We start from the raw sequence: 27,545 nt of genomic DNA, 5'->3' as shown, positions 1-27,545 counted from the left end.
GAGGTTAGGAGCCCTGGAGAGTGTAGTGGTAGCTCCCAGTATGACACTTGTGTAGGGAACAGCTGGCTCATAGCCAAGAAGACATGCTTGTTTGTCCTGAGCAGCCACCAGGCATGGGTTATCTATGACACCTGGGACTGCACCCTCACAGATAGCCTTTCAACACTTGAGTGAGAACACTATTTTTTAGGTCTGTTGAGAGGCTAAAACACAGGTCTGTCCAGTCTCCTGAACTGTTACAAAGCTTACTTTCCCAGGCAGAGGAGACTTCTCCTGTCCTCCTCATTCAGCTTCAAGGGCAGCAAAATCCCACCTTTCTCTGCTCTGTGCCATGCAACGCTCTCTCTGCCCTCACCAAGTGTACTGCTCTGTGTTACTAGGACACATTTCTTTGTGTGATCCCATCTCTTCAATTAGACCCTAAACTCCTTGAGGGCAGGCCTTTTTCTCCTCCTCACTAGTCCCACCCCAGTTCCCACTCAGTCCTAGGAGCATAGTAAATATTCAATAAATGTTTGTTAAATTGAATTATTGAATAGTCGCAATGACTCACCTAATACCAGTGCAATGAATATAGTAAAACCCATTAACTAAATAAATAACTTTGAGAGATGCTAATTATTTTTCTTAATATGTTAATGAACCAACTATTTAAATGTGAGATAACAAATGCTCTGTGTAAAGCTGGCTAAGTGGGTAACACCCTGAGGCAGATTGAGAGTTAAAAGACCACAGGGTCCTAAGTAGTACCCACCACTTTTTCTACTCTGGTACCTGTTAAAGAGCCAAGGATACTGTTTCTGGGTTACTTGAGGATTTTTTTTCTCGGCTCTTCACTTAGAATGACTATTAGGTCATCAATAGCATTCAGGTCCACCTTTCTGCTTTCCTGATGCCTTTAGAGTCTCATTTTCTATATTCTGTAGTCAAAAGAGAGGGCTTTTTGAAGGAACAATGGAGTAGGGGAAAAAACAGGATAAAACCTGAATTACAACCTGCTTGGATGCAAAAGTCCTTTGTACTAAATAAGGGATACTTCAGCAGCACTGAGACCAGAGATGAGTGGCTTTCCTCTGTGTGTGTGTGTGTGTGTGTGTGTGTGTGTGTGTGTGTGTGTGTGTGAGAGAGAGAGAGAGAGAGAGTTTGGCAGGAACATCTTCCCAGCATGTTCAGACATGTAGTGGAGTGACAAAGACAAAGTATAGTGTTGACAACCGACTTATGACTAAGATTAGAACCTTATACTCTTGTTCCCAAGCTTTCCAGTTGAACCAAAAGTAATCCAGATACTACAGAAGGTGCTATGTGTGATAAAGGTGCTAAAAATATTTCCTTTACATGATTTCTCATTAAGTATGCTTTCTAATATTATTTGTAAGCACAATTGCTAATATTTTTAAATCAGTATAAGAAACCAAGAGGGTGGCAATGGGTGTTGGAAAGAAGGTAACCCTGATGGTGGTAGGGTGGGGAAGAGCATGAGTCCAGCAAAACATAGACCAGAGTGCTTTTTACTGTGCCTCACAGTGTGCACTACTCCTAGGGGCCCTGGAGCAGAAGGGCTTCAGCAGGGGAGAAGTCAACATGATCCTCTTCATGAAGAATTATGCAGTGTCAGGACTCCTACAGACCTGGAAAAGTGTATTCTTGTGTGGTGCCTGTTCTCACTACTGCCTCCCTTTTGCACAGTTCTCACGTGTGACCTGCTCTGAGGGTTCCAACCCCAGTTCAATGGCCCTGTTATTCTGTTTGCCATGAGCATGGATGGAGCTATTTCAAGTGCTGGGCCCAAAGCCAGCACTGAACAGATAACTGACTGATGTTAAGCTATTTAATTGTGAGCTAATTGTAGGAGGGATAATGCAGAGAGTTTCAAACTGACCCTAATGTGAGAACCCAACATTTCATCTTGATCTAGCGGCCTCTTACACATTCAGGAAAGCACGTGGCTGAACCATGTAAGACAAGTAGTTGTGAATCATATGCAGGAGGCTACTAGGGACCTTTGGTTAAAAAACCAAACACACCTGAAAGTAGAATTGGAAAGCAATGGTCCCTCCATACAACCCTAGCTTCCTCCCTGTCTTGGTGCTTCACTGCTTCCAAAGAAAGCTGGTACTTTCTATGAGATCAGTTCCCCTTCCCTAATTCTGAAGAGGTGTAGTTTTTCTGAGAGTAAATGGAGAGGCTTTGGCTGAAGAAGCCATTTCCTGAGGAAATGACAGTCCAAACCTGAGTTTTGTCTTAGTTTCCAAGTCCCCATACCTTGTCATTTGCAGACCTCTGGAACAGGGCACTAAGTACAAGCAATGTTTTAAGCTAATTGTTCAGTTTACTGGGTTCTTGATCTAGTATATGGCCAATGGTTGAATAGCAGAAAAATATCAAGTCTTACTCGACTGAGTTAGGTTTTACTTTTAGTCCACCAATTTTTCAAAATCATAACAATGGGATCAAATAATGGATGTCAGAGAAAAAGGGAAACAGACTCAGTATCTTCCATGGCAGGAGGCAGGTGTCTGCTGTTTGCTACAGTGACCTCCTGAGTCTCTTCTATCCCAGGCAATATCTAGTGATTGAATCAATTGTTTCTTTACTGCTGTGATGATCTAGTATCTCCCTAGGATCTTCTAACTAGCTGTTTGGTGGTTCCGAAGGAACCTAACTCTGGGGTTGCCATACTTGGAAACTTGGGTTGGTCCTTCCCATGTCCTCCAGACTTGTCCCTTGGATGTGAAGAAAAATGTATTCTTCTGGGTAGAAGACCCTACTTCTCCAATTTCAATGAAAACTATCTCTCTAGAATGGTTCAAATTCAGAGCATCAAAGCAGCACCACTTGAATTCAATAGTTTAAACTTCTGAGGGGTTTCAAACTCCAGCTTGAGCATCAGAATCACCTGGGGAACTTTTTCAAAATGCAGACACTGAGTTCTAACTTTGGAGCTTATAATCCAAGGCCTTAGAGGGAAGTCTTGGAATCTTCCTTTTAGAAAGTTCCATGTTACACTAAAGCACATGGAGATTTGAGAGTCTGTGGGTTTAGAGATAAAGGCCTACAGGCCAGAAGGAGGAATGCTCAAGAGGGAGGAAGGACAGAGAAGAAGGAAGGAAGAGTAAAATGTCCATAGAAAGGTCAAAGCAATTTAAAAAACTGCCTGAAAGCAGGAGCATTGGGCTGGAAGGTGCTTCCATCATGAACACTCAATGCAAGGCTCTCTCTCAGCTTTAGGTGTGTGTGCGCATTTGCATGTGCACACACAACATGGCCAGTTGGGAAAGGTGCTGGGAAAATCAGAGAAAGGCATGTCCCATGAGCCTGGGACTGTTCCTTCACCTCTGACACTTTTTCCATTTTCAGCCTGAGCTCTATCACACACACCCCAGGGGAGAAAACACAACACAGCTGCTGAAAATTGGTAGTTGCATTTCTGTGCTTGTTCTCATTCCCTATTCCAGCTGTCATTATGACAGTATTTCTTTGGGTCACATCTGGCTGTTGGAGTATCAATGACTTGTAGTCGGGAAAAGGGAGGGAGTGATGAAGGAAGATCACAAAAATACATCAGGGCCATCAGCAAAGTAAATTATACCTATTCCCATCAACCCCACACCCACCCACTGCCACCCTGCCCTCAATTTGCTGCCATGGAAGGTGTTTCCATAGCAACTTAAAGCATGGGTTTGAAACTCACATGATGAGGCTCCAAAGCACAGTTCCATACAATGACATTTTCTGGCCCACAGGCAGAAATTGCCCATTTGCAGAAGGAGGCTTCTGTCCTTGGCTGGCCTGAGGTATCCACCCAGGGCAGAAGCACCAGTCAGGGCCACTGGGAAAATTGATCAGCTTTGCAAAATGAAATATATTTGCCTAAGCATAACAAGCTCAATTCCTTCTCTTTGTACAAATCATTTAAAACATGGGCCTAAGAAATGTTTTTTCCATGTTTCATTTTAGTTTGAGGAAAGGGTGATTTGACCTTTGTCTTTAGAAGTATCACCACACAGCAACTGCCCAGCATGGCTGCAGCTGTGCCACCATTACTCAGCTACAGTCTAATGTGTCTCCCTAGGCTGAGCTTTTCAGTCTGAACTGGATGTTTTTTAGGTCTGAATTCTCAGTACCTAGAGGCACTCCTGGCATGCGAGGAATGTTTAATAAATGTTTGCTCGGTAGAGGTATTCAGGCAGGTTTCAAGTAGTCATTTGCAGAGTGCTACAAATTTCATAGCAACACTGGGATTTAGCATGTGGACTACAACATAAAAACTGGGAAAAGAGGGTTTTGAATCAATAAGACATGATGTTTATTAAAAAATTTAGAAGCTACAATATGCTATATCACATCTTTGTGCTGTTACAAAACTTTTCTGATTCAGAAAAAAAGTCAATACTCCTTGTGGCGTTAGTTCCTTTCTATCTGGCCCCTCTGCTTGGTGGGAGGGCATTGCTGGCCTCACCCCCACTCTCCCCTGCTGTAGTGTGCAGGCATTGTTCCCTAAGCAGGTTCTTATGTGGTTTTCAGGATGGCCGAATAAATTCACTATTTGCAAAATGCTAGGTAAGATGGCATTTTCAAGAATGGCAACAAACATTTTTCACCCAAGTGTTGGAGAACAACACTGGATTCTGGCAAATCATGTCTCATGCTGAAATAGGAGACAGTATAAAGAATTAAATTTTCTGGAGTTTTTACAAATAATGGATTTAACTCTGCCAGAGTAAAGAGAGCTCAAATATGGTGTGTATATCTGCCTACAGGGCAGGCTGTACACAAATCTGGCACTTCAAAGGTTGGCAAACTAGTGTTGGCTGGTGGGTAATAAAAGGGGTATCTTTAAAGTACAACATTCATTGTTGACTGGTTGACACTTAAGAAGTACTATTTCCAAATATGTATCACATAAGCAGAGGCCTGCTTTGTTAGCAGTAAAAATGACAATAATGTATTTGCCTGGACTACTTTAATATGATACAGTAAGATAAACATAAGAAATAAAAATAGCATGCCGTAATGTTACACCATTCAATAAAAATGGCTTCTTTTTAGAGGACCAGGCCTCAAAAGGACCAGGCCTTTTCTCTTTAGCCCTAAAAATTAATACTCTATCTGTCTTTTGGGGACAGAGGCAAGATGAGAATAAGAAGAAAGGAAACCCAAGAGTGGGTGGGGGAATGAATGGCAACCTTGTTCCAGGCATCAGGGACATGCCAGAATTTCTCACTAGAAACAGTGGAAGACACACTGAAAGATGGCATTTCTCTTAGGCTGGTGGGCAGCGAGAGACTCATTAGGGTGAATATCTCATGCTTTGTCTCTCATAAAAGGCCTGAAAGAAATCAAAGAAATTCATCATCCTCTCCATCAAAATCATGGGAAGGATGAACAAGGAGAGTCGAGGGAAGGAAGTCTTTGTAGCCTTCTGGACTCCCTGCCCCTGTGAGTCGCAAGCTACGTACCCAGTAGAGCACGTCTGTCCAACCCTCCATGGTGATGCACTGGAACACTGTCAGCATGGCGAAGGCGAAGTTGTCAAAGTTGGTGATGCCGTGCCTGGGCCCGTCCCACCCGGGCTTGCACACGGTGCCGTTCTGACACTGCCGTCCATGGCCTGTCTCCAGAGCACAAGGGGAGGGGTCGTCTTCTGCTGGAGCATCTCAAATGGTCAGGGGAGAGGAGAAGAAGAGAGGGGAGGGAGAGACAGGTAAAGAAAAAAGGAGCAAGAAGTCAGACAGGAAAGGCATAGGATAAGGTTGATGGGATAGGCACAACCACCACGGTAACAGTGATCAGAACACATTTTCATGTGTTCCCCCCATGTATGAACTAAACAATGTAAGGAACTAGGTATTCATTTTAGGGTGCTATTGATTTAGAATGCCAATATGTTCAATTAATTATTGTAAAACTGAATTTTAAGCCCAGTGATTGGTTTCAAAGACAGTAGTGTCATTGCACATTCTGTTATAACATGTCAGCATCATAGTCAAATGGCCAATCAAAAAATAATGATTATGTAACCACTTTGAGTGGAAAATGTCCTGGAAGATGATAGGAAGTCCATGTTTTATTTTGGTGGTAAAATATCTATAGGCACTTGCATTGAAATACCAGACTTTTGAGTGAGGGCATGTTGGCTGGAAGACTGCTCCACACACTTAGCCAACAGATCCCATCCAGTGGCACTTTGAGACTATATGATGTTCCATAACATATTACATGACAAATACATCACCAGGGATACAAGTCACTTTATCAAGGATGCCTTATGTGGATGAAGGATAAAGTAAGTTCTGACTGTGGGGAAAGGACCAACTGTAGCCATCTTTATTACAGCTCTGACCGAGAACAAGCACCGCGGACTGTTTCATGCAGGTTAGGTGGAACCTGGTAGCACCACCCTTGGCTCACCAGCATGCAGACCTGTCAGAAGAAAGAATCATTTCCTGACCTCAAGTCAAGACAGAGTGCCAGTGGATGGCAGGGAGACCACTGGGCAGGTATGGACAGAGACTTTCCAGGAAACAGTTCAGCATCTGTGGCTACAGACAGTGCTTGGGCTAATTCTGCATGCTAGAAACAGCTGCTAAAAAGTCAATATATTAAGATGAGGTTTATATTTTTGGTGCAGAGATCATTAGTAAATTGAAATAAGACTTGATTGATCTAAGAATTTCTATTATGGTATAATAATAGAGAAATACTGATGAAGTCTTGGCCCCAGCTGTGGAAGGGAATAGTGTAGAATTCACAGAAGTCTGTGAACTTAAGGACATTGTCTCATGCTTGTAGAAATTAACAGTAATAAACAGGACAGATCTCAGTTGTAACAAATAAATGACTGCCTCTAACCACAGTGAAAATATGGCCCCAGAGGGAATTTACTTCCAGTTCTTCATTTCTAGATGACAAGTCACCCAGAATCTTTTCTTGTTTCATACGTATTAAAGCAATGGCACTGTCTAGTCCTTCTGGACTGAAGACTGGTGGTTGACTGGCTCTTTCTCATTTGTGGCTTCAGATTTGAAACTTCACTCCCAAGTGGAAGACAGGAAGAGAATATTAATCCTTAACTAAGAGATAATTCTTAAGAGAATGGAGTTGAGCAGTATGGCTGGAAATACATGCTAGATAGTGTCTTCTTGGGGTTTTTTTCCTTTTATCTCTTTTTAAAAACAGCTTTATTGAAATATAATGTACATTTCTTACAATGCATGAATGTAAATATACAGCTCAATTATTTTTAGTAAATGTGGACAGTTGTGCAGCCATCACCGCAATCCATTTTAAAACACCTCCATCATCCTCCAAAATTCCCATGTGCCTGTTTGCAGTAAACCTGCTCCTGTCCTATCAACCTGATCTGCATTCTGTCCCTATAGCTTTGTCTTTCTAGAAATTTCATATACATGTGCATTTCACTGTCTGTTTATCTATTCACCAGCTAGTGGGCATTTGGACTGTTTCTATGTTCGGGCTATTATGCATAGTGCTGCCTCCTGGCTCATCCTCAGCCGGGTGCTTCAGGTTGTACATAGATATTTATCTGATCACTGAAGTATACAGGTTTGCATCACTTACTGGCCCCTGAGCTGCCTGAGAAAATGAGCATCCACACCATTTCCCAACTCCAGAGGCTAGCTCCCAGGAGGGTTCCATTCCTGTAGCTGAACTCTAGCAAGTTTTTGTGACTTTTTAAATCTTGAAATCTTTGGAGACGTGGATGTGAGTTTAAAAAAGAGGAGGCTATAAAATGAGGGAAACTTAAAAGTGAATACCAAACCTAAAGAATTAGAGAATGAGTACCTAAAAAATTGAGAGTTGAGAGGCTGGAAAACCAAGAACCAAAGAGATCATAAACTCTGTTGTGTCCCTGCCCATTCTAGTGACAGCTTTCTAGAATGATGTGTTCCATCACTGTTGTGAAACTGCTAGAATGATAAGAAAGATGCGGTGAAAAGAGAAGGGAAAAACAGGAGACATGCATCTCTTTTTCTCCTGTTTTGCTTTTTAGTGCAATAAAGATGCTATTAATCTTTGCATTGTGACTACTAATCTGTCATCTTTCCCTGTGTTCTCAGTTCCTGATATAAGCAGAAATAAAGAAAACATGAAGGGTGTCAACATGCGTTCTGAGTGTCTTTAAGAAAGGGAAACATATTTCAGGTTTTTAAAACTATTATGTTGAAAAGAAATAGCATGAAGAGGAAGTGGTCTCTAATAAAAGAGAAAGGGTTAAGATTCAGAAAGATTATCTGAAAGCTCAAGGGCCACTCTGCTATTTTAAATGTCTTGAACAACAATAAAAAAAAAAGATCTGAGAACAATTAAGAAGCAGTGATGATCTGGTAAAAATAGGTATCTATAAAAGGCACTAAAGAGAACACTTAAAAAATGTGAACACACACAAATCAGCAGGTCCTTGGAACATGCACTGGAGAGCGAGGGGAGATTAGCTCTAATGCGAAAATGTGTTGGTTTTCCTAGGCAGAGTCATGACATCCTAGTGGGGGAAAGTCAGAACCTGAGGGAGGAGGAAGAAATAAAGCAATGTGGGTGAGGAGGGGGAGCGTCAGTCTGGAAAGTCCAAGTTCAGTTTGCTGTAAAATAATGGCGGCCAGATTAGGAGAGAGTTTAGAAATGCAGTCAATGCCAACAAAACCATGAAATCTCGGAAGAATACCAGTTGGGGGTTCCAGGGAGAAATACAAAAGACAAAATCAATTACTTTTTTAGGACTCAATTTTAAGGAGTGAATAGAATGAAAGTGATTTCATTTCTAGGTTTTAGTCAGCCCGTTCTTTGCCAGTCTCAGGAGTAATTATTGTGCTGGGGACAGCCATTCAGAGTGACCTGACTCAAAGCACCATCAACCAGATGGGACAACCAAAAACAAAAGGTCCCGGCATATGGTGACGAGTCTGTGGAGGAACAAGGAAGGCGCCTTCCAGATCCCTCAAGGATTGTGGAAAGAGTGGCTCTTCTGAGACCACCTCTCTAGGGGTGCAAGGGCCACATACACAGAAGAATGGTTCACCTGGACAGCTCCAGATCTTTCCTTATAGATTTTATGGGAAACATGGCCCAAAATCCAATGTAGTCCACAATTTACAAGCACATAAAATTCAGTCAGAAAAATAATCTCAAAATGGAAAAATCTTCCACTTTGAGGAAAATTTGGAATTTGGTGTAAATTTCATTAAATATTCTAACAAGGGCTCACAAGCACTTTCATATAATCTAAATTTGCAGAAAATATGCTAATTGAATCCAAAGTCTAAATATTTTTTAAAAAATCACCTATTCCAAAGGTGGTACAAAACTGTCCAAAACACACTGGGATTGGTTTCAAAGATTGCGGGTTTTTGGTTTTCTGCTCTTGCCGCATCAAGTATGTCCAGGCTCCTGTACATTTTTTCTCCTCATCAGCGTTCGTCACTGTGTGGGAATAAGAGGCCTTGCCAACAGCTGTGTCAGGTTCTGTCAGGACGATGGAGTGGCCCCTGGATTATCATCAGACAGCAGGCTTAGGAGAGAGGAGATAGGTGAGCTTCTGGCTGCAGTGTGGAGAGGAAAGGCTCCTGCAGTCAAGTGTCCTTGGTCCTTTTTCCCAGCAGAGACTCTGGCTCCCCACTCCGGAACACTTCTCTCAGTGTCTAGCCTCTGACAACCTGACTCCCAGGGCTGATGGCTGTGTCCATGATGAGAGCCACTTCCCCTTCTGAACTTGCACATAAATAATCTGATGCATCTTCTGGTACTTTTCCTGGTCCTGTTTACTATCCAAGATGGATAATAATATGGTTCTATATTGGCCACTGCAATTGGTGAGGCCAGTTTCAGCTTTATCCTAAAAGCAGGGAGGTCGCTAACTTTTAACAGGTGAGGAGGCTCTTTCACCAGACTGTCCAGCAGTAGGACGGAGCAGAGCGTCCTGTCCTGTATCTCCCTTGTGTGCCATGTCCACCATTCCTTTGTCATGTGTGACCACTGAAGGACTCAACAAAGGCCAGTGACTTCCAAGCAACATTCAGGGTTGCTTGCTAGCATAGGCCCTTAGAGGACCCTGCTACCAGGAGAAAACAAACTTTTGCTATTTTCCCAGCAGGGTGGTAGAAGCCATGTGCAGTTTGGGGAATAGTGCCCCTTTCTGAATGGTGTACAGGCACTGGGCCACAGGGCAGGACTGCCATCTTTGGCTGTATGGCAGGATTTCACCATTTCACTCTCCACCGATTAGTATGTTGTTGGTGAAAGCCACATCATCACCCACTGCTGAGTTGATGGGGGTCTTGAGATACAAGATCCCAGTGGCTGCCTGAGGAATTTGGGTCAAGTTGGTCATCGATCACTTCAGTACAACTATACAAACTTTAGACACATTACAGTCAGCTGCTAAACAGGACTTAGAATGAGCTCTAATGAAGCCACAAAATTAATATAAATTTACTGGTTTGTGGCTAGTTACAGATCAAACTGAACATAAGGAAGGATATGAACTCAAGGGGAAAATACTATTCATTGCATTATTTGGTATTTCTTAAAGCAAGGCTGGAACCTCAGAATTCTAGCTAAAAGCAAGACCTGTTGTTCCAATATTAAAGAGCTTTTTTTTTTTAACATGATAGTTTATTTTATACAATTATGATCCAAGTAACTTGAAGTTCTCTCTAGAGTAAAAAAAAAATAGACTCTCCATCAAAAAAGTAAAAACAGTTGTGTGTTTAAGGGTTTATAGTTTTTTGTTTGTTTTTTAGGGACTGTGGCAGTGACCTTGCAAAAACCCAATATATCCAATCAAACCAGGTCATCCAGATCAGGTAATTCATTCTGTTTTCTGACTATGAATAATCCATTTTACTCCTTGTTGTATAGGTGATGTCTCTCCAGTGCCCCAAAGCAGGAAGGGTCAAACTGAATTTAATTTCTGGGCTGAATGGAAATGAGAAGCAGCAGATGGAGAGAAGTTAGGTATCTTTTAATGTTTCAAACACACTCCCCTTTCTTCACTAAGGTGCCAAAAACTAAGATGCAAGATGTTGTTTGAGGGGAATAAAACATGAAAATTTAACATTAATAACCCCTTGTTGCAGGGGAGGGTATTTTTTCCATCAAATTTTTATGTTACACTACTTTACATGTCTATTTAAAAGCCTTGTCAATTTCTGTTTAAATGCTTTTTTAAAGGTCAAGCTGAGATTTTAGTAACTTAAGACAGCCATTTATATTATATTCCATAAGTCAAAACTCTAGACCTACTCAAGGAAGTGCTTAATGAGCCAGCATTGCTTATAAAATATATTGATTTATGGAGGGAGCATGGAGAGCAGAATCTCAAAAAGGAAAGGACTGAGGTAGAGCAGTTCTGAGGAAATTGTGAAGTAGAGAAAAACCTCTTCCTGGAGGAAAGAAGTTTCACTGCTGGCAAGGAGGTGCTTCCCCACCCACCATCCTCCTCCCTGCATGAGATACAGAGCCAGGGATTCTGCCTAGGAGCAGAGAAGCATCTGCCTAGGAACAGAGAAGCGGAGGATATTAAGAGCGGGGGAGTTAAGGTCAGCCCATGAGGACCCAGCCTGCTGGTTACAGGCAAAGCTGCCTTCCTGAAAGGACTTCTGATGGTAGGCAACACTGGAGAATCAACAGAGCAGAGATCTATAGTCTCCAGGAGAGGTCTGATTCTTAAATGAACATATTCAAGATGGGCTAAGGGATGTTTCTTGAATCACACAGCTCACTTAAACAGTGGTTAGCAGTGCTGGACAAAGCTTGCATTTAGCTATTTTAACAGAGATCAATTTTAGCAAAGACAAAAATTTCAAGAGGAAAAAAAATAATACCAATCTCTGCCTCTCAATTAACCATGGTATGGAGACATGAGCACTGGAGTGGAGGAGCCTTTCTAGGCACCACTGGTCATATGGCAGTAGTGTCCCTAGATGAATGGAAAATAGTGACCACAGAGTGAAGCTTCTGGAGAGCTGGCTAGCCAGCATCTTCCCTTACCTGCTATGCCTTCCTGGTTGTAGCAGGTCTTATGCATCTTCCCCATGAAGAGCTCCAGGCCAATGATAGCGTAGATGATGATGACAAACAGCACTAGCAGGGCGATATGCAGCAGGGGGACCATGGCCTTGATGATGGAATTCAGAACCACCTGGAGACCTACATCAACAAATCACAGACAGTAACGACAGTGAGAACACCAGCTTCCATGTATTGAACCACATGCTGTCTTGGATGCCATACTGACACAACGCCATGCAATCGTCTTAGCAGCTGTACCAGTAATATATTATGAGCCGGTTTTTTTAGATGAAGAAACTGAGAGACAGAGCAAGAATCTACATCTGGGGTAGACTGACTCCAAGTCTCTCCTAGCACCATATCCAAATGAAAAGGCTGGCAGGACTATACTTCTAAAGGGAAGAATATGTTGTTTCACTCCAAAGTATTCAATTTTCTAATACCCCAGCTTAGAGACAATCTTCTCCTACAGCAGCATCTCACTGCAGAAAGGGCTCACTTTGACTAGAGACAGCCATGCAAGGACTTAGTGATCACTCAAGGGCCCATGGCTGACCCACCTGCTATAAAACAGGTGAGCCTGGTAGTATCAGATCAAGGGGGCAGGGCTTCCTTTGCTGAAGCTGACTCATACCCTTAGGACACATCTGGGTGGTGAGACCTCCCTGAGAGGGCTGAGGAATTAGCTCTGAAAGCACCTTCTCTAGATAACATGAACGGACCTCTCTTCCTACAGATTTCTGACCAGGGCACTTTCTGTCAGGACCCAAGTCTGAACATCATCATTGCCTTCCATTCGAAAACCCCACTGACTCATGGACATGGACAACAGTGTGGTGATTGCTTGGGGGAGGGGAATATAAGGGGACTAAATGGTAATGGAAAAAATACAATAAAGATGAAATTTAAAAAAACACTGAAGGAAGTTTCATTTAACAGGCATGGAATCTCAGTTTGAGAAGATGAACAAAGTTCTAGAGATGGATGGTGGCGGTGGTGGTTGCATGATATGAGTTGACTTGGAGCCACTAAACTGTGCACTTAAAAATGGTTAAAATAGTAAATTTTGTTATGCATATATTATCACAATAAAATTTTTTTAAAGTACCCAGATACCTTTAAAAAAGTAAATGAAAAACTCTATTTAGAACATGGGTCTTGTCAGTGTCCCCAAAGGTATGTAGGCTTGTACTGTTGGCTTCTGGGGAGAAGGACCCCTCACTTATAAGCTCAACCATAAATAACACACCAAGAATGCTCCTCATTTTTTTTAAAGATTTTACTTATTTATTTTCAGAAAGAGGGAAAGGGAGGGAGAAAGACAAGGAGAGAAACATCGATGTGTGAGAGAAACATCAGTTGATTGTTTTGCATGCCCCCTACTGTGGACCTGACCAGCAACCCAGGCATGTGCCCTGACTGGTAATCAAACCAGTGACCCTTTGGTTCACAGGCTGGCACTCAATCCACTGAGCCACACCAGCCAGGGCATGAATCCTCCTCGTTTAAAGGGGATTTTGCAAGTTTCAGTTGCAAATGCCAAAGAGGTGGTCACAGGCAAGTCACCCCCAGATCACCTCTAATCCTAAGAAAGTTTTCTGTCAACAGTGCACCAAGTGCACCAAGTCTTCACATCCTAGGAGAGATGTGGGGGAAAGGCAGGCCCTCCTTCCTCACATCTAGCCAGCTGTGCAGAAAATCCGTGGGCCACCTCTGACACATGTATGATAGGACACTCTCCTCTGAATCACACCACAGAGGGCACTTTCAGTGTTGCTGTCTGGCTTTCCCGCCCCCACCATGGACATCATTCCACTTCTCTAGGTATTGGAAGTTTCACCTTTGTATTCACCCACTGCCCTCCTCTTTGAGTAAACAAAGGTTGCATCGCCGCTCCCCAGGTGGCAGGGCAGTCACTGGCACTTTAAATCTGGTGGAGCGGTTTTCACAAGACTAATGAGGAGAATTCTTCCTAGCTATAGCCAAGCTGGGAGAGAAAATAAATAAATAAATAAAAGAGAAAAGCTGGAATAATTTTACCGGTGGAATTAAGGAGTACTTTGCAGCTTCCCATTAGAACAAGATATTTTCAGATCCAAATGATTCCATTAATTAGCAAGTTGTACACATATTAGTGGTAAAGGGGATGCGAAGCCATGAGAAAGTTGAAAACTGAACCACAAAGCAACTTTGAGAAATGTCTGCTGTAGGGAGAGCGCACTAAGGGCTACTCACAGAGAGGGGAGGGAACCAACCCTATCTGGGCTACCCTGCCATGAGGGGCCTTTGCCATCAGGCCTTCAGTGCCAGGGCCTCTGATGGCAAGATAAGAGTGGGACACATAGGACGGGAAACTCTCCATTGTGCCGTGGCCACAGGGTCTGCTATTAGAATAAAGACTGATTCCTTCTCATGCCCTACAAGGCCCCAGAGGGTCCAGCCCACCCACCTCTCCACTCACTTCCATCCCCTGGCCCTCACTCTTTGGACTCCTGGTTAAACAGCTTTTCTTTTACTCAAATATGACATACTCCCCCCTCTACCCAGCTGCCACAATGCTGTTCCCTCAGCTAGAACACTTTCCCACCATTCCCTCCTTCTTACCCTTTGACTCTCAGCCCAAGCGTCTCTCTTTCCTGGGATCCTTCCCCAAACTCCCAGAACAGAGAAGTTTCATTTCTTACATGTCTTCTTAGAACCATTTCCTTTCCTTTGGAACATTAGTCTCGGTTTGGAGTTGTGTGTTCATTAAGTGTTTTTTTTTAACATTTGCATCTCTCACATGGGGGTGAGTTTTGCAAAGATGGGAACTGTCCATTCTTTGCACCAAGGCTAAGGCTTAGCTTGTGGCTGAGCACATGGCAGGCACTCAGTAAGTGTTAGCTGAAGGAATGACACCCAATCTAAGGAAACACTGCTGCTTTCATGGAGCTCTGGTGGGCTTTGCTGCAACGAGTCTGCTAGACAGGTAGGGATGTTGAGTGGCCAGGAAGTTCCTGGGGCTTGCAGACTCAGGCAGAGACTGCTGTGCAGGATGCAAAGAAGCCAAAAGGAAGTCATAGCACACTGGGGGCTTCCTTTCTGTCACAGGGATGCTACAGAATTCCTAAAGAGTGCTGATCCCCTGTCTTTTGTTTCAGTTGGTGGCCACCCCACCCACCTGGGCACCCAGGCCAGGAGACAGATCTTCCAGACTCCTCCCTCCATCAATGAACAAGGCCTGTCAGTTTGATTCTGAAGTGTTATAGGCAAGTTAAATTATTTTTACTATATAAATAACATGCTAAATACAGAAAAAATGGAAAATATTTATTAAACAGAAATTGGAAAACAATGGGGAACAAAAAGAGAAGGAAATTACTCAGTATCCTACCACCCACACATAATCAGTGTTAGTCTTTTGGTATATTTTTTGGATATTTTGGCCCATGACTCATTTTCCTCCTCTCCATCCCTTTGGTGTTCATCATTTGGTTAACTGGTCTCCCCATGTTCAGTTTTGGCCAATCTTCATGCCACAGTTAGAATGCTCTACTAAAGCACAAATTGGAGCATGTTTCTCCCCTACTGAAGTCCTCTAATGACTCCCATCATGTACAGGTAAAATTCACCTGTTCCTGCCATGATCTGACCACATCTGATTCCAGTTAATACCGTATTCCAGTAATATACCAAACTGTCTGAACTGTGAGTGCAGTTCATGCCTCCCTATCTCAGCAAATGCTGTTCCCCATGCCTAGAATGGCATTCCCTGACTAACTGAGGCCCTGGAGCTTCACCTTATATTTGCATCAGTGCATAGTAGTGACTCAATGCACACAGAGCTAAATCACAGGTCAGAAGACAGAAACCTCAATGACGAATGAATTTGAAACCATGTCATTTGATGCTCTTTAGAAGGAACTGAGGGTGTATTGTCAAGAAAAGACAAGACTCATGAAATGGAAAAAAGTATAGGCAGGGAGAGTGATATCAATGATTTTCACATGATTTAAACTGTGGTTTTGAGGTAGAGGAGTTTGATGAATTCTGCATGACCATAGAGATGGGACTAGGACCCACTAGGAAGTATTCAGAATGGATTTGGGATCAACACAAATAAAAACTCTCCAAGAAACAGACTTACGTGAAGGTGGTGTGGGCTGCCTTAAGAGGTAGTGGGTTCCCCCTTCTCATAAGTAGTCAACTACTGACTAAATAAGCTCTTGGGGGAGATGCATTGGTAGGGGTTCAGCCTGGGTAAAGGATTTCCCTGGCACACCAAAGCCCCTATAGCCTCACTGACATGTTCTGAAGACTTCCCATGGATCATGTGCAACTCTCAAAACTCTACCTAGATTATTCTATTTCCTCCTGGCAACAACATGGAATAGGTACAATTATTAATCATATTTTACAATTGAAAAAAGTGAGTCCTAAGGAGGTTCAATGGCCTGTCCAATGGTGGCATGGAGTTTAATGCCACCAGGCCACCAGGTGGCCTGGCTCCAGAGCCTGTGAGCTTCCCCATGGCCTATACACTGTGATTCTCAGCCTCCATGATCTATGTCTATGAAGCAGTCACACAGGCTTATAACATCTGCCAGGAAGGTACAGGAGCCTACTCCCTGCTTCCAGAAGAGCAAGCCTTTCCAAGGCTCATCCCAGGAAAGGCTTCACCTTTCTGCCTGCTTTTCTCACAGCCAACCTGGGATAGCAGTAGCCAGGCTGGTGTGTGAAGGCATGGGGCCAGGATTTCTTCTCTCCAGTCTCTTATAAGAATGTGGGTCTCAAGGCCTGGACACTTGATAGCTTCTTCCTGGAACTGGCTCACAGCTGTCCCACACACAGTTCTTCCCGCTCGAGTTCTAATTTGGAAAACATAGTGACATTTCTCCACCCAAGTTTTCTCCTCAGACAGGTCATGCATACAGCTGATAAGCGATTGCTAGGCCCATCTTCAGGGCTGGCTGATCGCACTGGTGGAAGTAAATGAGCCCTTGATAAGCCTGGTGAAACAGCTGTTATAAAATGCCCTGTGAACACAAGATCATAAGGTTAACATATATGATGATTCTATTTTCCTCGCCCAAAATCAGGATACAAGATCTGACAAATACACAAGTACTTATGGATAGAATATTTGATGTGAAAACTCTACTGGAAAATTTGAAACATTCAGTTCCACAGAGGTTAACACGTAATCTAGAAGTCCAGTCTCTACTAATTTGCAGTTCATGTCAGATTACCTCCTCTTGGTGGATGGAAAAACTACCTAATGCCTAGCTGCCAGACCTTCCAGGGAGATGGGCTTTGGGAAGTGGCACCATTAAATGCTGAAATTAGAGAAAGGGCAGAGATGGAGCTTAGAGAACATATGTAACTTTGCCTTTTCTCCCTCTTATATTGATGTAAGGCCCTCTGGACAAATGCCTTCCTCTGGGGTCTGACTTGAAAATTCCAGGCTAGGAAAAACTTCTAGGATCTGCATATATCATTCTGTTTTCTTTAAAATATCAAGGGAAACCACCAATTATGGAAAGGAAAGCCTGGTACCTGCCTTTAAGATAGCGTTGAGATTACCCTGGAAAAGACCAGGTGACTAGAGCTGGTGTTTCCACACTTCTTACAGACAGTCCCCCATGATGGATGTACCGCTGAGGACACATTATGTTCTTTTGTTTTGCTAAAGAGCATCCCACTAAGCCTTGCTTTTGGTGATGAACTATTCTGCTCTAGGCCCCAGCAGTAATATCAGGGGCCCTAAATTACCTTACGAGTAAGAGCCTGAGAAAAAAGAACGAGAACTTACTAGGACTGAAAGGTAGTGTGCAGAAGTGTGGTCTGGTCAAGAGCTCTGTTTTTTTCATGCAAACTCTACTCCCATAGTCCCCTCTTTAAATTCAAATTTTAAGTCATTCTGGTATGGAATGGGAGGAGGAGAGGGAGAAGTAACTGAAGAGCCCAAAATTGGAGATCTTTGCTAATGTTAGTTTGATTTCACTGTTCAGATTCTACATTGACTTACAGCTCTTTTGTTGGTGGCTAGGAATGCACATTTCATATTCCCAGCTATTCAGACTCCAAGGTTCCGTACAAGCATTAAGAAAGCAATAAAAATCATCAAGGAGGTCTGATCACGGAATCCATAGGGAAACAATGCTGAAAATAACTGAACTAGGAGAAGAGAAGTTTGGGCTTAATGTGGTGGTGGTGCTGGATACAAGCTACTTATAGATGGAGTCAAAGTTTTCAGAACAGGGAGAGGACTTTGGAATCACCCAACTCAATGACTTAATTTTCACTCCTTCAAAGGGTGCTAATTGAGCTATATTACATAGGCCACCTGCTGTGACAAAGATAGGGGATACTGTGGGGAACAAAAGGTCCTCAGGCTTTGCCCTCACAGAACGCTTAATGGAAGCCAAACATTAATCAAATAATCACACAGTTGATACATGATTACAAGCTCTGCTAAGATCTTTAATGGAACAGAAGGGTATCATAAGGGTCCTCCTTTAGCACTGAGGGTAGAGGAATTCTTCCTCAGGAAGGAAGGTGAAGGCCAAACAAGGAAGATGAAGAGGCCCTGGCCATGTGAATGGGCAGGAAGATGGGTCTAGGAGGAGGTGGCTGAAAGTTCCAGGTGAGGACAGTTGCCAGGATGATTTTGGAGTCTCATGGGAGACCCACGACTCCTACCTGTCAGCCTCACGCTTTTACCTTGCCTTTGCTCTGCCTCTTTAAAAAATGAGTGAAAGGAGATTGGGAAACCAGTGTACTGCTTCTGTACAAAGTCTGAGGAAGCAGAAATCACTTTCACTTTCGGAGGAAACAATTCAGAAATCACATGAGAAGTGTTCTCCTAACAACTGCCTCATTTGTGAAATGGAGGAAATAATCCCCATCCTGTGCAGCAGAGGGAGCAGAGGGAGGCAGAGCTGGGCCATGGGTCTCTACTACTGCTGGCTTTGGGAGGCACTTTTATCACCACGTTCCCGGCTGACTCAAGCCAACTGGAGAGCCATGGAACCACCTACAATGCTGCCACATAACAAGCCTACATGGAAAGAGATGTCCTACTAGCCTCAAGCCTGGGGAAAAAATGTGCTAAAATGGGACAGCACCATTCCTGAAGCAGAGTCAGTTTTTCCCAATGAAGTTACCCGTGGTTTCACTGATGACTCAGAACTCTGCAGTGTGTTGGGGTTATTGTTAAGAAGACAAATATCCACGTCCAGGACTAGGGAGGATTCAGGACTGCCCCCCCTCGGACATGCTCAGGAATTTAGACAACAACTTCTTGATTTCAGCTGGCTGTCCTCTCCTTGCAAAATGACAGCCAGAAAAACATACTAATAGTCCAGAAGTATGATTAGCTGAATGAGGATTAACTGAGAGGCTGACCCACCAAAGCAAGTTATACCTTCCATATTAACCAAATTTGAATGAAATTATAAAATCATTACATGGTGAGCCAACTCTAAGCTTCCTCACCAGCCTCTCCTTGGACTTGGATGCTGTCTGAAAGAAATTTATTCCCATTAAAACAGATGCTCAAGTAAAGAATGTTGCTTTTACCACACCCATTCAGCCCCCTGGACCTCACTCACCTCGAACCTGGGCCGCTGACTTTGAGAAAGTGTAGTAGAAATACAACCTTTCCCAGGAGGGGAATCTACAATGAGGCTTTCCTTCTCCAGGTACCTTCTCTCTCTAAGTCTGCCCTGACAGAAATGCCATTGGAGGAGTGCTCCCCTCCCAACGTAGAGAAACCAATAGACCCAGATGTACTAGTTTCTTAACTTCTTCCTCTAGGGGTTAAGGTTGCCTTTCTCCAGTACCACAAACAGCTATGCATCCCTCACTTGGGAACATTCAGAGCACCTAAGAAGTACCCTGTGAGTTGGCATGGGCAGTGGGGGAAAAGGGGCAGTGCAGTGCAGTGGTTAAAGCACAGGGACCCCTGGAGCCAAATGACTGGGTTGAATCCTGCCTCTACCACTTCTCAGCTGGGTGAACTTGGACAAGCTGTTTGACATCATCTTAAAGTGAGGATGATGACAGTACCTACCTTACAAAGTAGCTGAGGGGATTAAACAAGTTAATTCATGTCAAGTGCTCAGAACAATGGTTGGCCCATAGTAAATGCCGTTATTGTAAGTGTGGTGAGGCCACCTGTGGAACCCTAAAGTAGTGAACATGCATATGGGATTAACCACATACAGGATTTTGTTAAAATACAGGCTTAGATTTGGTCCCTCTGGGGTGGCGCCTGAGTTCTGCATTTCTGACCAGGCCCCAGGTAACACTGAAGTTGTCATTCCATGGACTGAACTTTGGGTGCAGAGCCATAGAGCTCTCCAGTCATGCTGGGAGGCCACAGACTCATGTGGCCTGACTGAGGTCTGTGGTGCTCTTAAGCTCTCACTGGACTTACACTGGAGCAGGTGACCCTTGACACAGCACTCTTGTTGAGTAATTTGTATAATTGGTAAAGCATGTGAAGCCAATGTTGCATACAGAAAATACCACACTCTAACTGGTTTGAGGGTCCTACAGGGTAATGCACTAAAAGTTTTACTTTATGGGTCAATTTTTTTTCTAAACACATGATCACTGCCGAGGGCAAGAGAGGGACATATGCCTACATTGCACCACTGGGGAGCAGAAGTGATGGATGCTAGAGTCTCTCCTTCCAGCTACAATAAATTTAAGCTCCAACAGAGTGATGGAAGGGACTCTGACAATTGCAACCCACTGCTGTGAGATTACAGTGAGATAGGTGCAGCTTGACATCAATTTTCCCTCCTGACGGTGGGCCTGTAACCTGTATCATTACCACTCTTACCAAGCTAGCATCCTTAAATGTTACTTACTGCCTCCAACTGGCAAAGCCACGCCTTTGCAGTGGCCATTATGAAATTTTCTTCTCTCCTTGTCTCCATGACAGTGTGCAGTTTTAGTTTTTCCAACTCTATAATTAGTTCTTTGCCTCCTTCCTTCCCACCCTCCCTTCTGGACCTCTTTTAGTCTGAGGAATATTAAAAAGACAAAAAAGATGAAGTCCCTGCCCATGAGGAGCTTTCAGCTACATGGAGAGGCAGACATGAGAAAAGCTGACTGCAGAAGAAGGTGATAATGTTCCTAAAAATTTGTCCAAAGACTGTGAAAACAGAAAGGAGGGAGAGACTACTTTAACTGGGAGAGTAAGATAAAAATTCCATTGGAGTTATATCAGAGGTGGGGGGAAGCTTCTTTCTGCCCTTTCATTTGGTTAATCCTTTACCCTTTGTGTCTCTCTCTCTAAACTCTCCCTTTCTCAGGAATTTCATTCATTTGACTCCCCCCTGAACTTTCAATAGTCACCATTATAAGTGAGTCCAAATTTTCAATACATTTTTTTGGTCTTCTGTTTTGAGTAGTTCAAAACAGAGTAGCTCAACAAGCTACTAGATATTTCTACTGGGTTGTACCGAGTTCAGGTTTAGATTTCTTGAGGATAAGGAGGATGCTCACTAAATGTCTTTTGACTCTAATTCACTAGACAACTCCAGGTCCTCATATTCCAAAGCCATATGTGACTAGAATCTACAAATGAATTTTCCTTATCAGCATGTGTGGTTGTGACTACCATCATCATCGTTGTTGTCATCCATCATTGTCATTGCCATCATTGCCACCACCATCATCAGGTTGTGACTATTGACTTATGCTTACTTCTGATCTGCATGAACCAGTTCAGACTGGCTAGAAATTGGAGATAAGAAGAACCTCATAGATCATGTTTTGTGCCTTCATTTGGCTAATGGAGCAACAGACAATAGTTTCATAGGCTTAATAACTTTCAAAAGAAAATAGATCTAGAAATAGAAAGAAGGTAGTTCTCTCTTGGGTTAACGAGTAAGTTTGTCACATTGAGCACCAAAGGTGCCTGAAGCATTTTCCTACTGGAACAGAGTCTTCCTATTAAGGGGAGAAGAACTCTTGCCTGGAATGCTTTCCTGCAGTCTCAAGGGCTTTTTTTTAATGTTCTTATTAAAATGTCCTTATTCATTAGAGGTTTTCATTTATTTTTAATTGAACCTTTCCATGTTAATAAATTTCTGCATCCCACAAGTGGTTTGATGAACATTAAAGGAGGTTGTTGTCCTAGGGAAGACATGGTAGATACTCTGTTGCCTAATAAATTTAAAACTATGAGAGTAATTAAAATATCAACCTTCATATTGAATAATTTTTTGTAATTTTGGGGGATGAGAAAAAAATAAAAGGACTCCTGATATTAGAAAAAAATTAAATATGGCAAAATGGAGATAAGATGATCCAAAACAAACAACAATGATGATAATATTGGCTTCCTCTCTGGAGGATTCAGTATATGCTTTACATATATCATCATTTCCTTTCATTATTTGACTATCTTGATAAAGATAAATGGACTAAAACAGATAACTTGTCCAAGATTACACCGTGTAAATGCCAGCACTGGAGTTAAAAGTGAAGTCAACCTTACTTTAAATCCTCTACTCTTGGCCACTGTCCTGGCAAAATGGCAAATATAGTACACTACCTCCTGACCCTGTGCCATGGCAGATGTTATTAATCACAGTCTCTCTCCCTCTTGTCCCAGAAAGGGCTTTACAATCCTTCTCAGCAGTGTATCTCCCATGACAACATGAATTCACTGGAGGTGACTGGATCATGACTTGGCACCCTCTATGTCCCTGCCCTACTGGTGATAAACTGTATCTTTTGGTGATAGGCAGAATAGGAAGCAGACCTCTTTTGGTTCCTGCTATGATACAGATGCCTAGACCTGAACTTTCCCTTCTTTTAAACAACTTCTTAATAAAAAATTTGTGAGACATAGCATATGCAGATGCATAAAAGAAAGATGTTACAGTTTATAATTTATCACAAAACAAACAGCTACGTAACTATCACACAGGTCAAGAAATAGAACATTGCCAGCTCCACAGAAGCCACACTCATGTCCCTTACCGGGCAGTGCCCCTTCCTATATCAAAATAACCAAAAGATTATACTTAATAATAAGATAAAATGTAATTCACCACACTAATAAAAGCTCATGAATCTGTCAATAGATTTTGAGAATACCATTTCATAAAATTCATAATTTATTTCCCAATCATTTACATTATTTTTCATATTTCCCATTCTTTTGATTCTCTATGCATGATTCCCAATATTTCCCCTAATCTCTCTACAGTCCAATCATTCTGTTTTTAGTTATGCCAAGTCTTCTTTTAGATCCATTTACTTCATTTTCCAAATTTACTATTGTATTTTTAATTTCTAAGATTTACATATGGCTCTTTTCCACATCGTCTGGTTACTGTGGGGCCCAGTAGTGCAGTCTGCCTGGTCACCTGAGCTGGGTGCTCCAGGTGGCTCCTATGTGGGTTGTGTGTGCCCTCCTGTTATAGCTGAGCCTGAATTGCTGTTGTCACATCAGTGGGAGGGGTTTTCCCTCAGGCTGACTGGCTATGAGGAGTGGTTGTGACTGTAGCAGGCAAGCTATTGTGCAAGGGCTGACACCATGAAGCAGGATTCTCTTTAGCGGGGCTCTGGTGCCTGCTGAATCCACCCTTTGGATGTGTTGTGTGTGAAGCTGGTTGGGTGGTACTCTGGTGTGATCTGAAGCCAGACACCAAGTGTGTTGGTTTGGGTCCCTCTTGGGAGGGTGTCTGGTGCAGGCCAAGTTCAGCAGCTGCCTGTGCCCAGGAGGGGTCACCCAGTAGGAGTTACAAAGTGATTTGTAGAATGTTGCCACCTGTTCTGGGCTTAAAGGTACCTAGGAGAGGCCAATCTGTGAACTGAAACTTGCTGCTAGTAGTGCCAGGCTTGGGGCTGCTTAATAAGAGGTACAGGGTATGCTGAGGCTAGATGCTGCTGTTTGAGGTTTGGGAACCTTTGAGACATTTTAGGAAAGTCTGCAATGTGAGCCAAAACAGGACGTATAGGAAGGCTGCAGAAAGAGGTTTGCACCAGCCTGCAAGCTGGGAGGGGCAGGGCCTCAGGGAATCACCAGAGCAGAATGAATGGTGTTAGCCAAGTTAACAGAAAGCTCAGATTTGGTGCCTACCTGTGCCTGCCAGCTCTGTGGGGTTAAGGCTCAACAAAGGGAATGCTCCTTTATTGCCTGCCTCGGGTGGCCAGGGGGCTTGCATCCCTGGGTCCCACAGCACTATAATAATCAGAAAGACAGTTCTTGGCAGGCTAGCACCCCCTCTCCAGGATACTACACAGACAGCAGAGTAAAACTACTTGTCCTGGAGCTCCAGCCTGAGGGGCAAACTTCATGTTTGCTATGCATTTAGAAGCTATGGATGTGCTCTCAGGGAACATAGCTGGTGGGTGCCATCTTTGACTCCCTGGCTCAATATAGCTTCTGGTACCCAAAGGAGCTCACTATAGCTCCTCTGGGTAAGCCCCAAAAGGAGCTTACACACTAGTCTGAAGCCCCAATTTTTGAAACTGTCATCCCAGCAAAACCTCCAGATTGTCTGGGCTGGATACCAGCAGTTTTTATGATTGTGGTCCCACAAGACCATATATATTTGCATACTTTAAAAGCTGATGCCTAAAAGTCTGGCTTTCAATCTGCCTGAAACTAGGTGCTGACTAAGATCTCTCCCTTTGGAATACTGGCAAATGTTGGTACACCCTCAACAATGGGGACTTATCAAGAATAAATCAGGCTGCTTAAACAGTCACAAAGTGTTAAGAGACAACCAAAGCTAGAACTAGGTTGAAAGATAAAATTCATCTCCTACACAAGGACACTCCTTCAAGACTGGGAGAGATAACTGCTAATACATAGAAACAAATGCAAAGAGTCATGCTAAATAAAGAAGCAGGGGAATGTATTCCAAATTAAAAAAAAAAAGAAAAAGAAAAAGAAAACCTCAGGGAAGAAGACCAATGAAACAGAGATAAGTAACTTACGTGATAAAAATTTTAAAGTAATGGTCATAAAGATGCTCACTGAACTTGGGATAAGAATGGATAAACAGAGTGAGATCTTCAACAAAGAGAGAAAATATACTAAAGTAACGAACAGAAGTTAATAGAGTTGAAGAATACAAGGAATGAACTGAGAGCTGCACTAGAAAGGCATGACGGCAGGCTAGATGAGACAGAAGGAAGGATCACTGATATAAAACACAAGGGCAGTATAACTCACTCAAATAGTACAGTAAAAAGGGAAATATTTTTTTAAAGTAGAGATAGGTTGAGATCTATGGGACAACATCAAGGAGAATACATTTTAATTATAGGGGTCCCAGAAGAATAAAGAGAAAGCTGTGGAAAACATATTTAAAGTAATAATGGCTGAACACTTTCCCTGAAGAAGGAGACAGACATCCAGATCTAGGAAGCCCTGAGAGTTTCAAATAAGATGAACCCAAAAAGATCCACACCAAGACATATAATTAAAATGTGAACAGTTAAATACAAAAGGGAAACCTTAAAAGCAGCACCAGAAAATAAACCTATTACATACAAGGGAAAACCCATAAGACTATCAGAAGATTTTTCAGCAGAAACTTGGCAAGATAGAAGTGAGTGGCATGATATATTCAAAGTGCTAAAAGAAAAAAAAATTTCAACCAAGAATACTCTACCCAGAAAAGTTATTCAGAATTGAAGAAAAACCTTATAAAAAAGCAAAAGCTAAAGAAGTTCATTAAAACTAAACCAACCTTATAAGAAATGTTAAGGAAACTTCTTTTAGCTATAAAGAAAGGGCATTAATTAGTAATAAGAAAACAAAAAAATATATAAATATCTAACTGGTAAAGGTGAATATATATGTATATGTGTATATATATATGTATATAGCTAGTGGATTAATCACTTATAAATCTAAAAGACTAAAAGACAAAAGTAGTAAAAATAACTATAACTAATCAGTTGAAGGATACACAAAGTATAAAGATGTACAATGTGACATCAAAAACATAAAATGGGGTAGAGGAGTAAAAATGTGGAATTTTAAAATACATTCCAACTTCAGTGGTTATCAACTTATATATATATATGTGTGTGTGTGTGTGTGTGTGTGTGTGTGTGTGTGTATGCTGTTATATATGTTGTTATATGTGAGCCTCATGGTAATTACAAAACAAAACCTATAGTAGATACACAAAAGAAAATAAGACAGAAATCTAAGCATAACAGTAAGGACAGTAATCAAAGAAAAAGGGAAGAGAGCAAGAGAAGAAAGAAACAGGAAGTAAAAAACAGGCAGAAAACATTTTTAATGGCAATAAGTACATATCCATCAATAATTACATAAAATATAAATGGACTAAATTCTCCAACCAAAAGCCAAAGAATAGCTGAATGGATTTTTTTTTTAAAAAACTCCCTTCAAATGTAAAGACACACACAGATTGAAAGTGAAGAGATGGAAAAAATGTTCCACACAAATGGAAACCAAAAGAAAGCTGGGTTAGCTATACTTATATCAGACAAAATATACTCCAGGGGTGTCCAGCCTTTTGGCATCTCTGGGCCACACTAGAAGAAGAAGAGTTATCTTGGGCCACACATTAAATATATTGTGGCCCTTAATCACAAAAACAATCTCATAATGTTGTAAGCACATTTACAATTTTGTGTTGGGATGCATTCACAGCCATCCTTGGCTACATGTAGCCCATGGGTTACAGGTAGAACACCCTTGCTTTAAAACAAAGACTGTAATAAAATAAAAAGAAAGGCCTTATGTAATGATAAAGGGATCAATCCAAAAGAGGATGTAACATTTGTAAGTATTAATTCACCCCAAATAGGTGCACCTAAGTACATAAAGTGAATATTAACAGACCTAAAGGGAAAAAGCAACAGTGACACAATAGTAGTAGGGGTTTTAATACCCCACTCAAATCAATGGATAGATCATCCAGACAGATAATCAAAAAGAAATATTAGCCTTAAATGACATTAAAGCATATAAACTTAAAAGATATACACAGAACATTCCATCCAAAAATAGCAGAATATACATTCACCTCAAGTGTACATGAAACATTCTCCAGGATAGACCATGTTAGGCTACAAAATATGTCCCAATAATTAAATAATATTAAATCATATCAAGCATTTTTTTCTTTTTCTTTTTTTAATTTTACTTATTTATTTTTAGAGAGGGAAGGGAGGGAGATAGAGAGAGAGAGAGAGAGAGAGAAACATCAATGTGCGGTTGCTGGGGGTCATGGTCTGCAACCCAGGTATGTACACCCTGACTGGGAATCGAACCTGCGACACTTTGGTTCGCAGCCCACGCTCAATCCACTGAGCTATGTCAGCCAGGGCCATATCGAGTATTTTTTCTGATCACAATGGTATAAAATTAGATATCAATTATAAGAAGAAAAATGGAAAAATCACACAGATGTGGAGATTAAACAATGTGCTACTGAACAGCTAATAGGTAAACTAAGAAATCAAAGTAGAAGTCAAAGTATACCTTAAGACAAATAAAAATGGAAATACAACTTACC

The 27,545-nt window shown here is 42.1% G+C and overlaps 1 protein-coding gene across 1 annotated transcript in view; it reads right to left on the bottom strand.

Annotated features, from left to right (window-relative positions):
- The window catches only part of CACNA1C (calcium voltage-gated channel subunit alpha1 C), a 627,765-nt gene that overhangs the window by 195,243 nt on the left and 404,977 nt on the right, over positions 1–27,545 (bottom strand). Inside the window, exons 6-7 of the mRNA XM_045830427.1 lie at positions 12,010–12,168; positions 5,463–5,659 (exon numbers count right to left, since the gene is read on the bottom strand). Of these exons, the coding sequence (XP_045686383.1) occupies positions 5,463–5,659; positions 12,010–12,168 (356 nt within the window). The remainder of the gene's footprint in view (positions 1–5,462; positions 5,660–12,009; positions 12,169–27,545) is intronic.

Source organism: Phyllostomus hastatus, unplaced genomic scaffold, assembly GCF_019186645.2.
Source record: "Phyllostomus hastatus isolate PE091 unplaced genomic scaffold, TTU_PhHast_1.1 phas_contig_152, whole genome shotgun sequence".
Classification (NCBI taxonomy): Eukaryota; Metazoa; Chordata; class Mammalia; order Chiroptera; family Phyllostomidae; genus Phyllostomus; species Phyllostomus hastatus.
The sequence above is the reverse complement of the archived record's forward strand: the minus strand, read 5'-3'. Positions and strand labels throughout refer to the sequence as shown.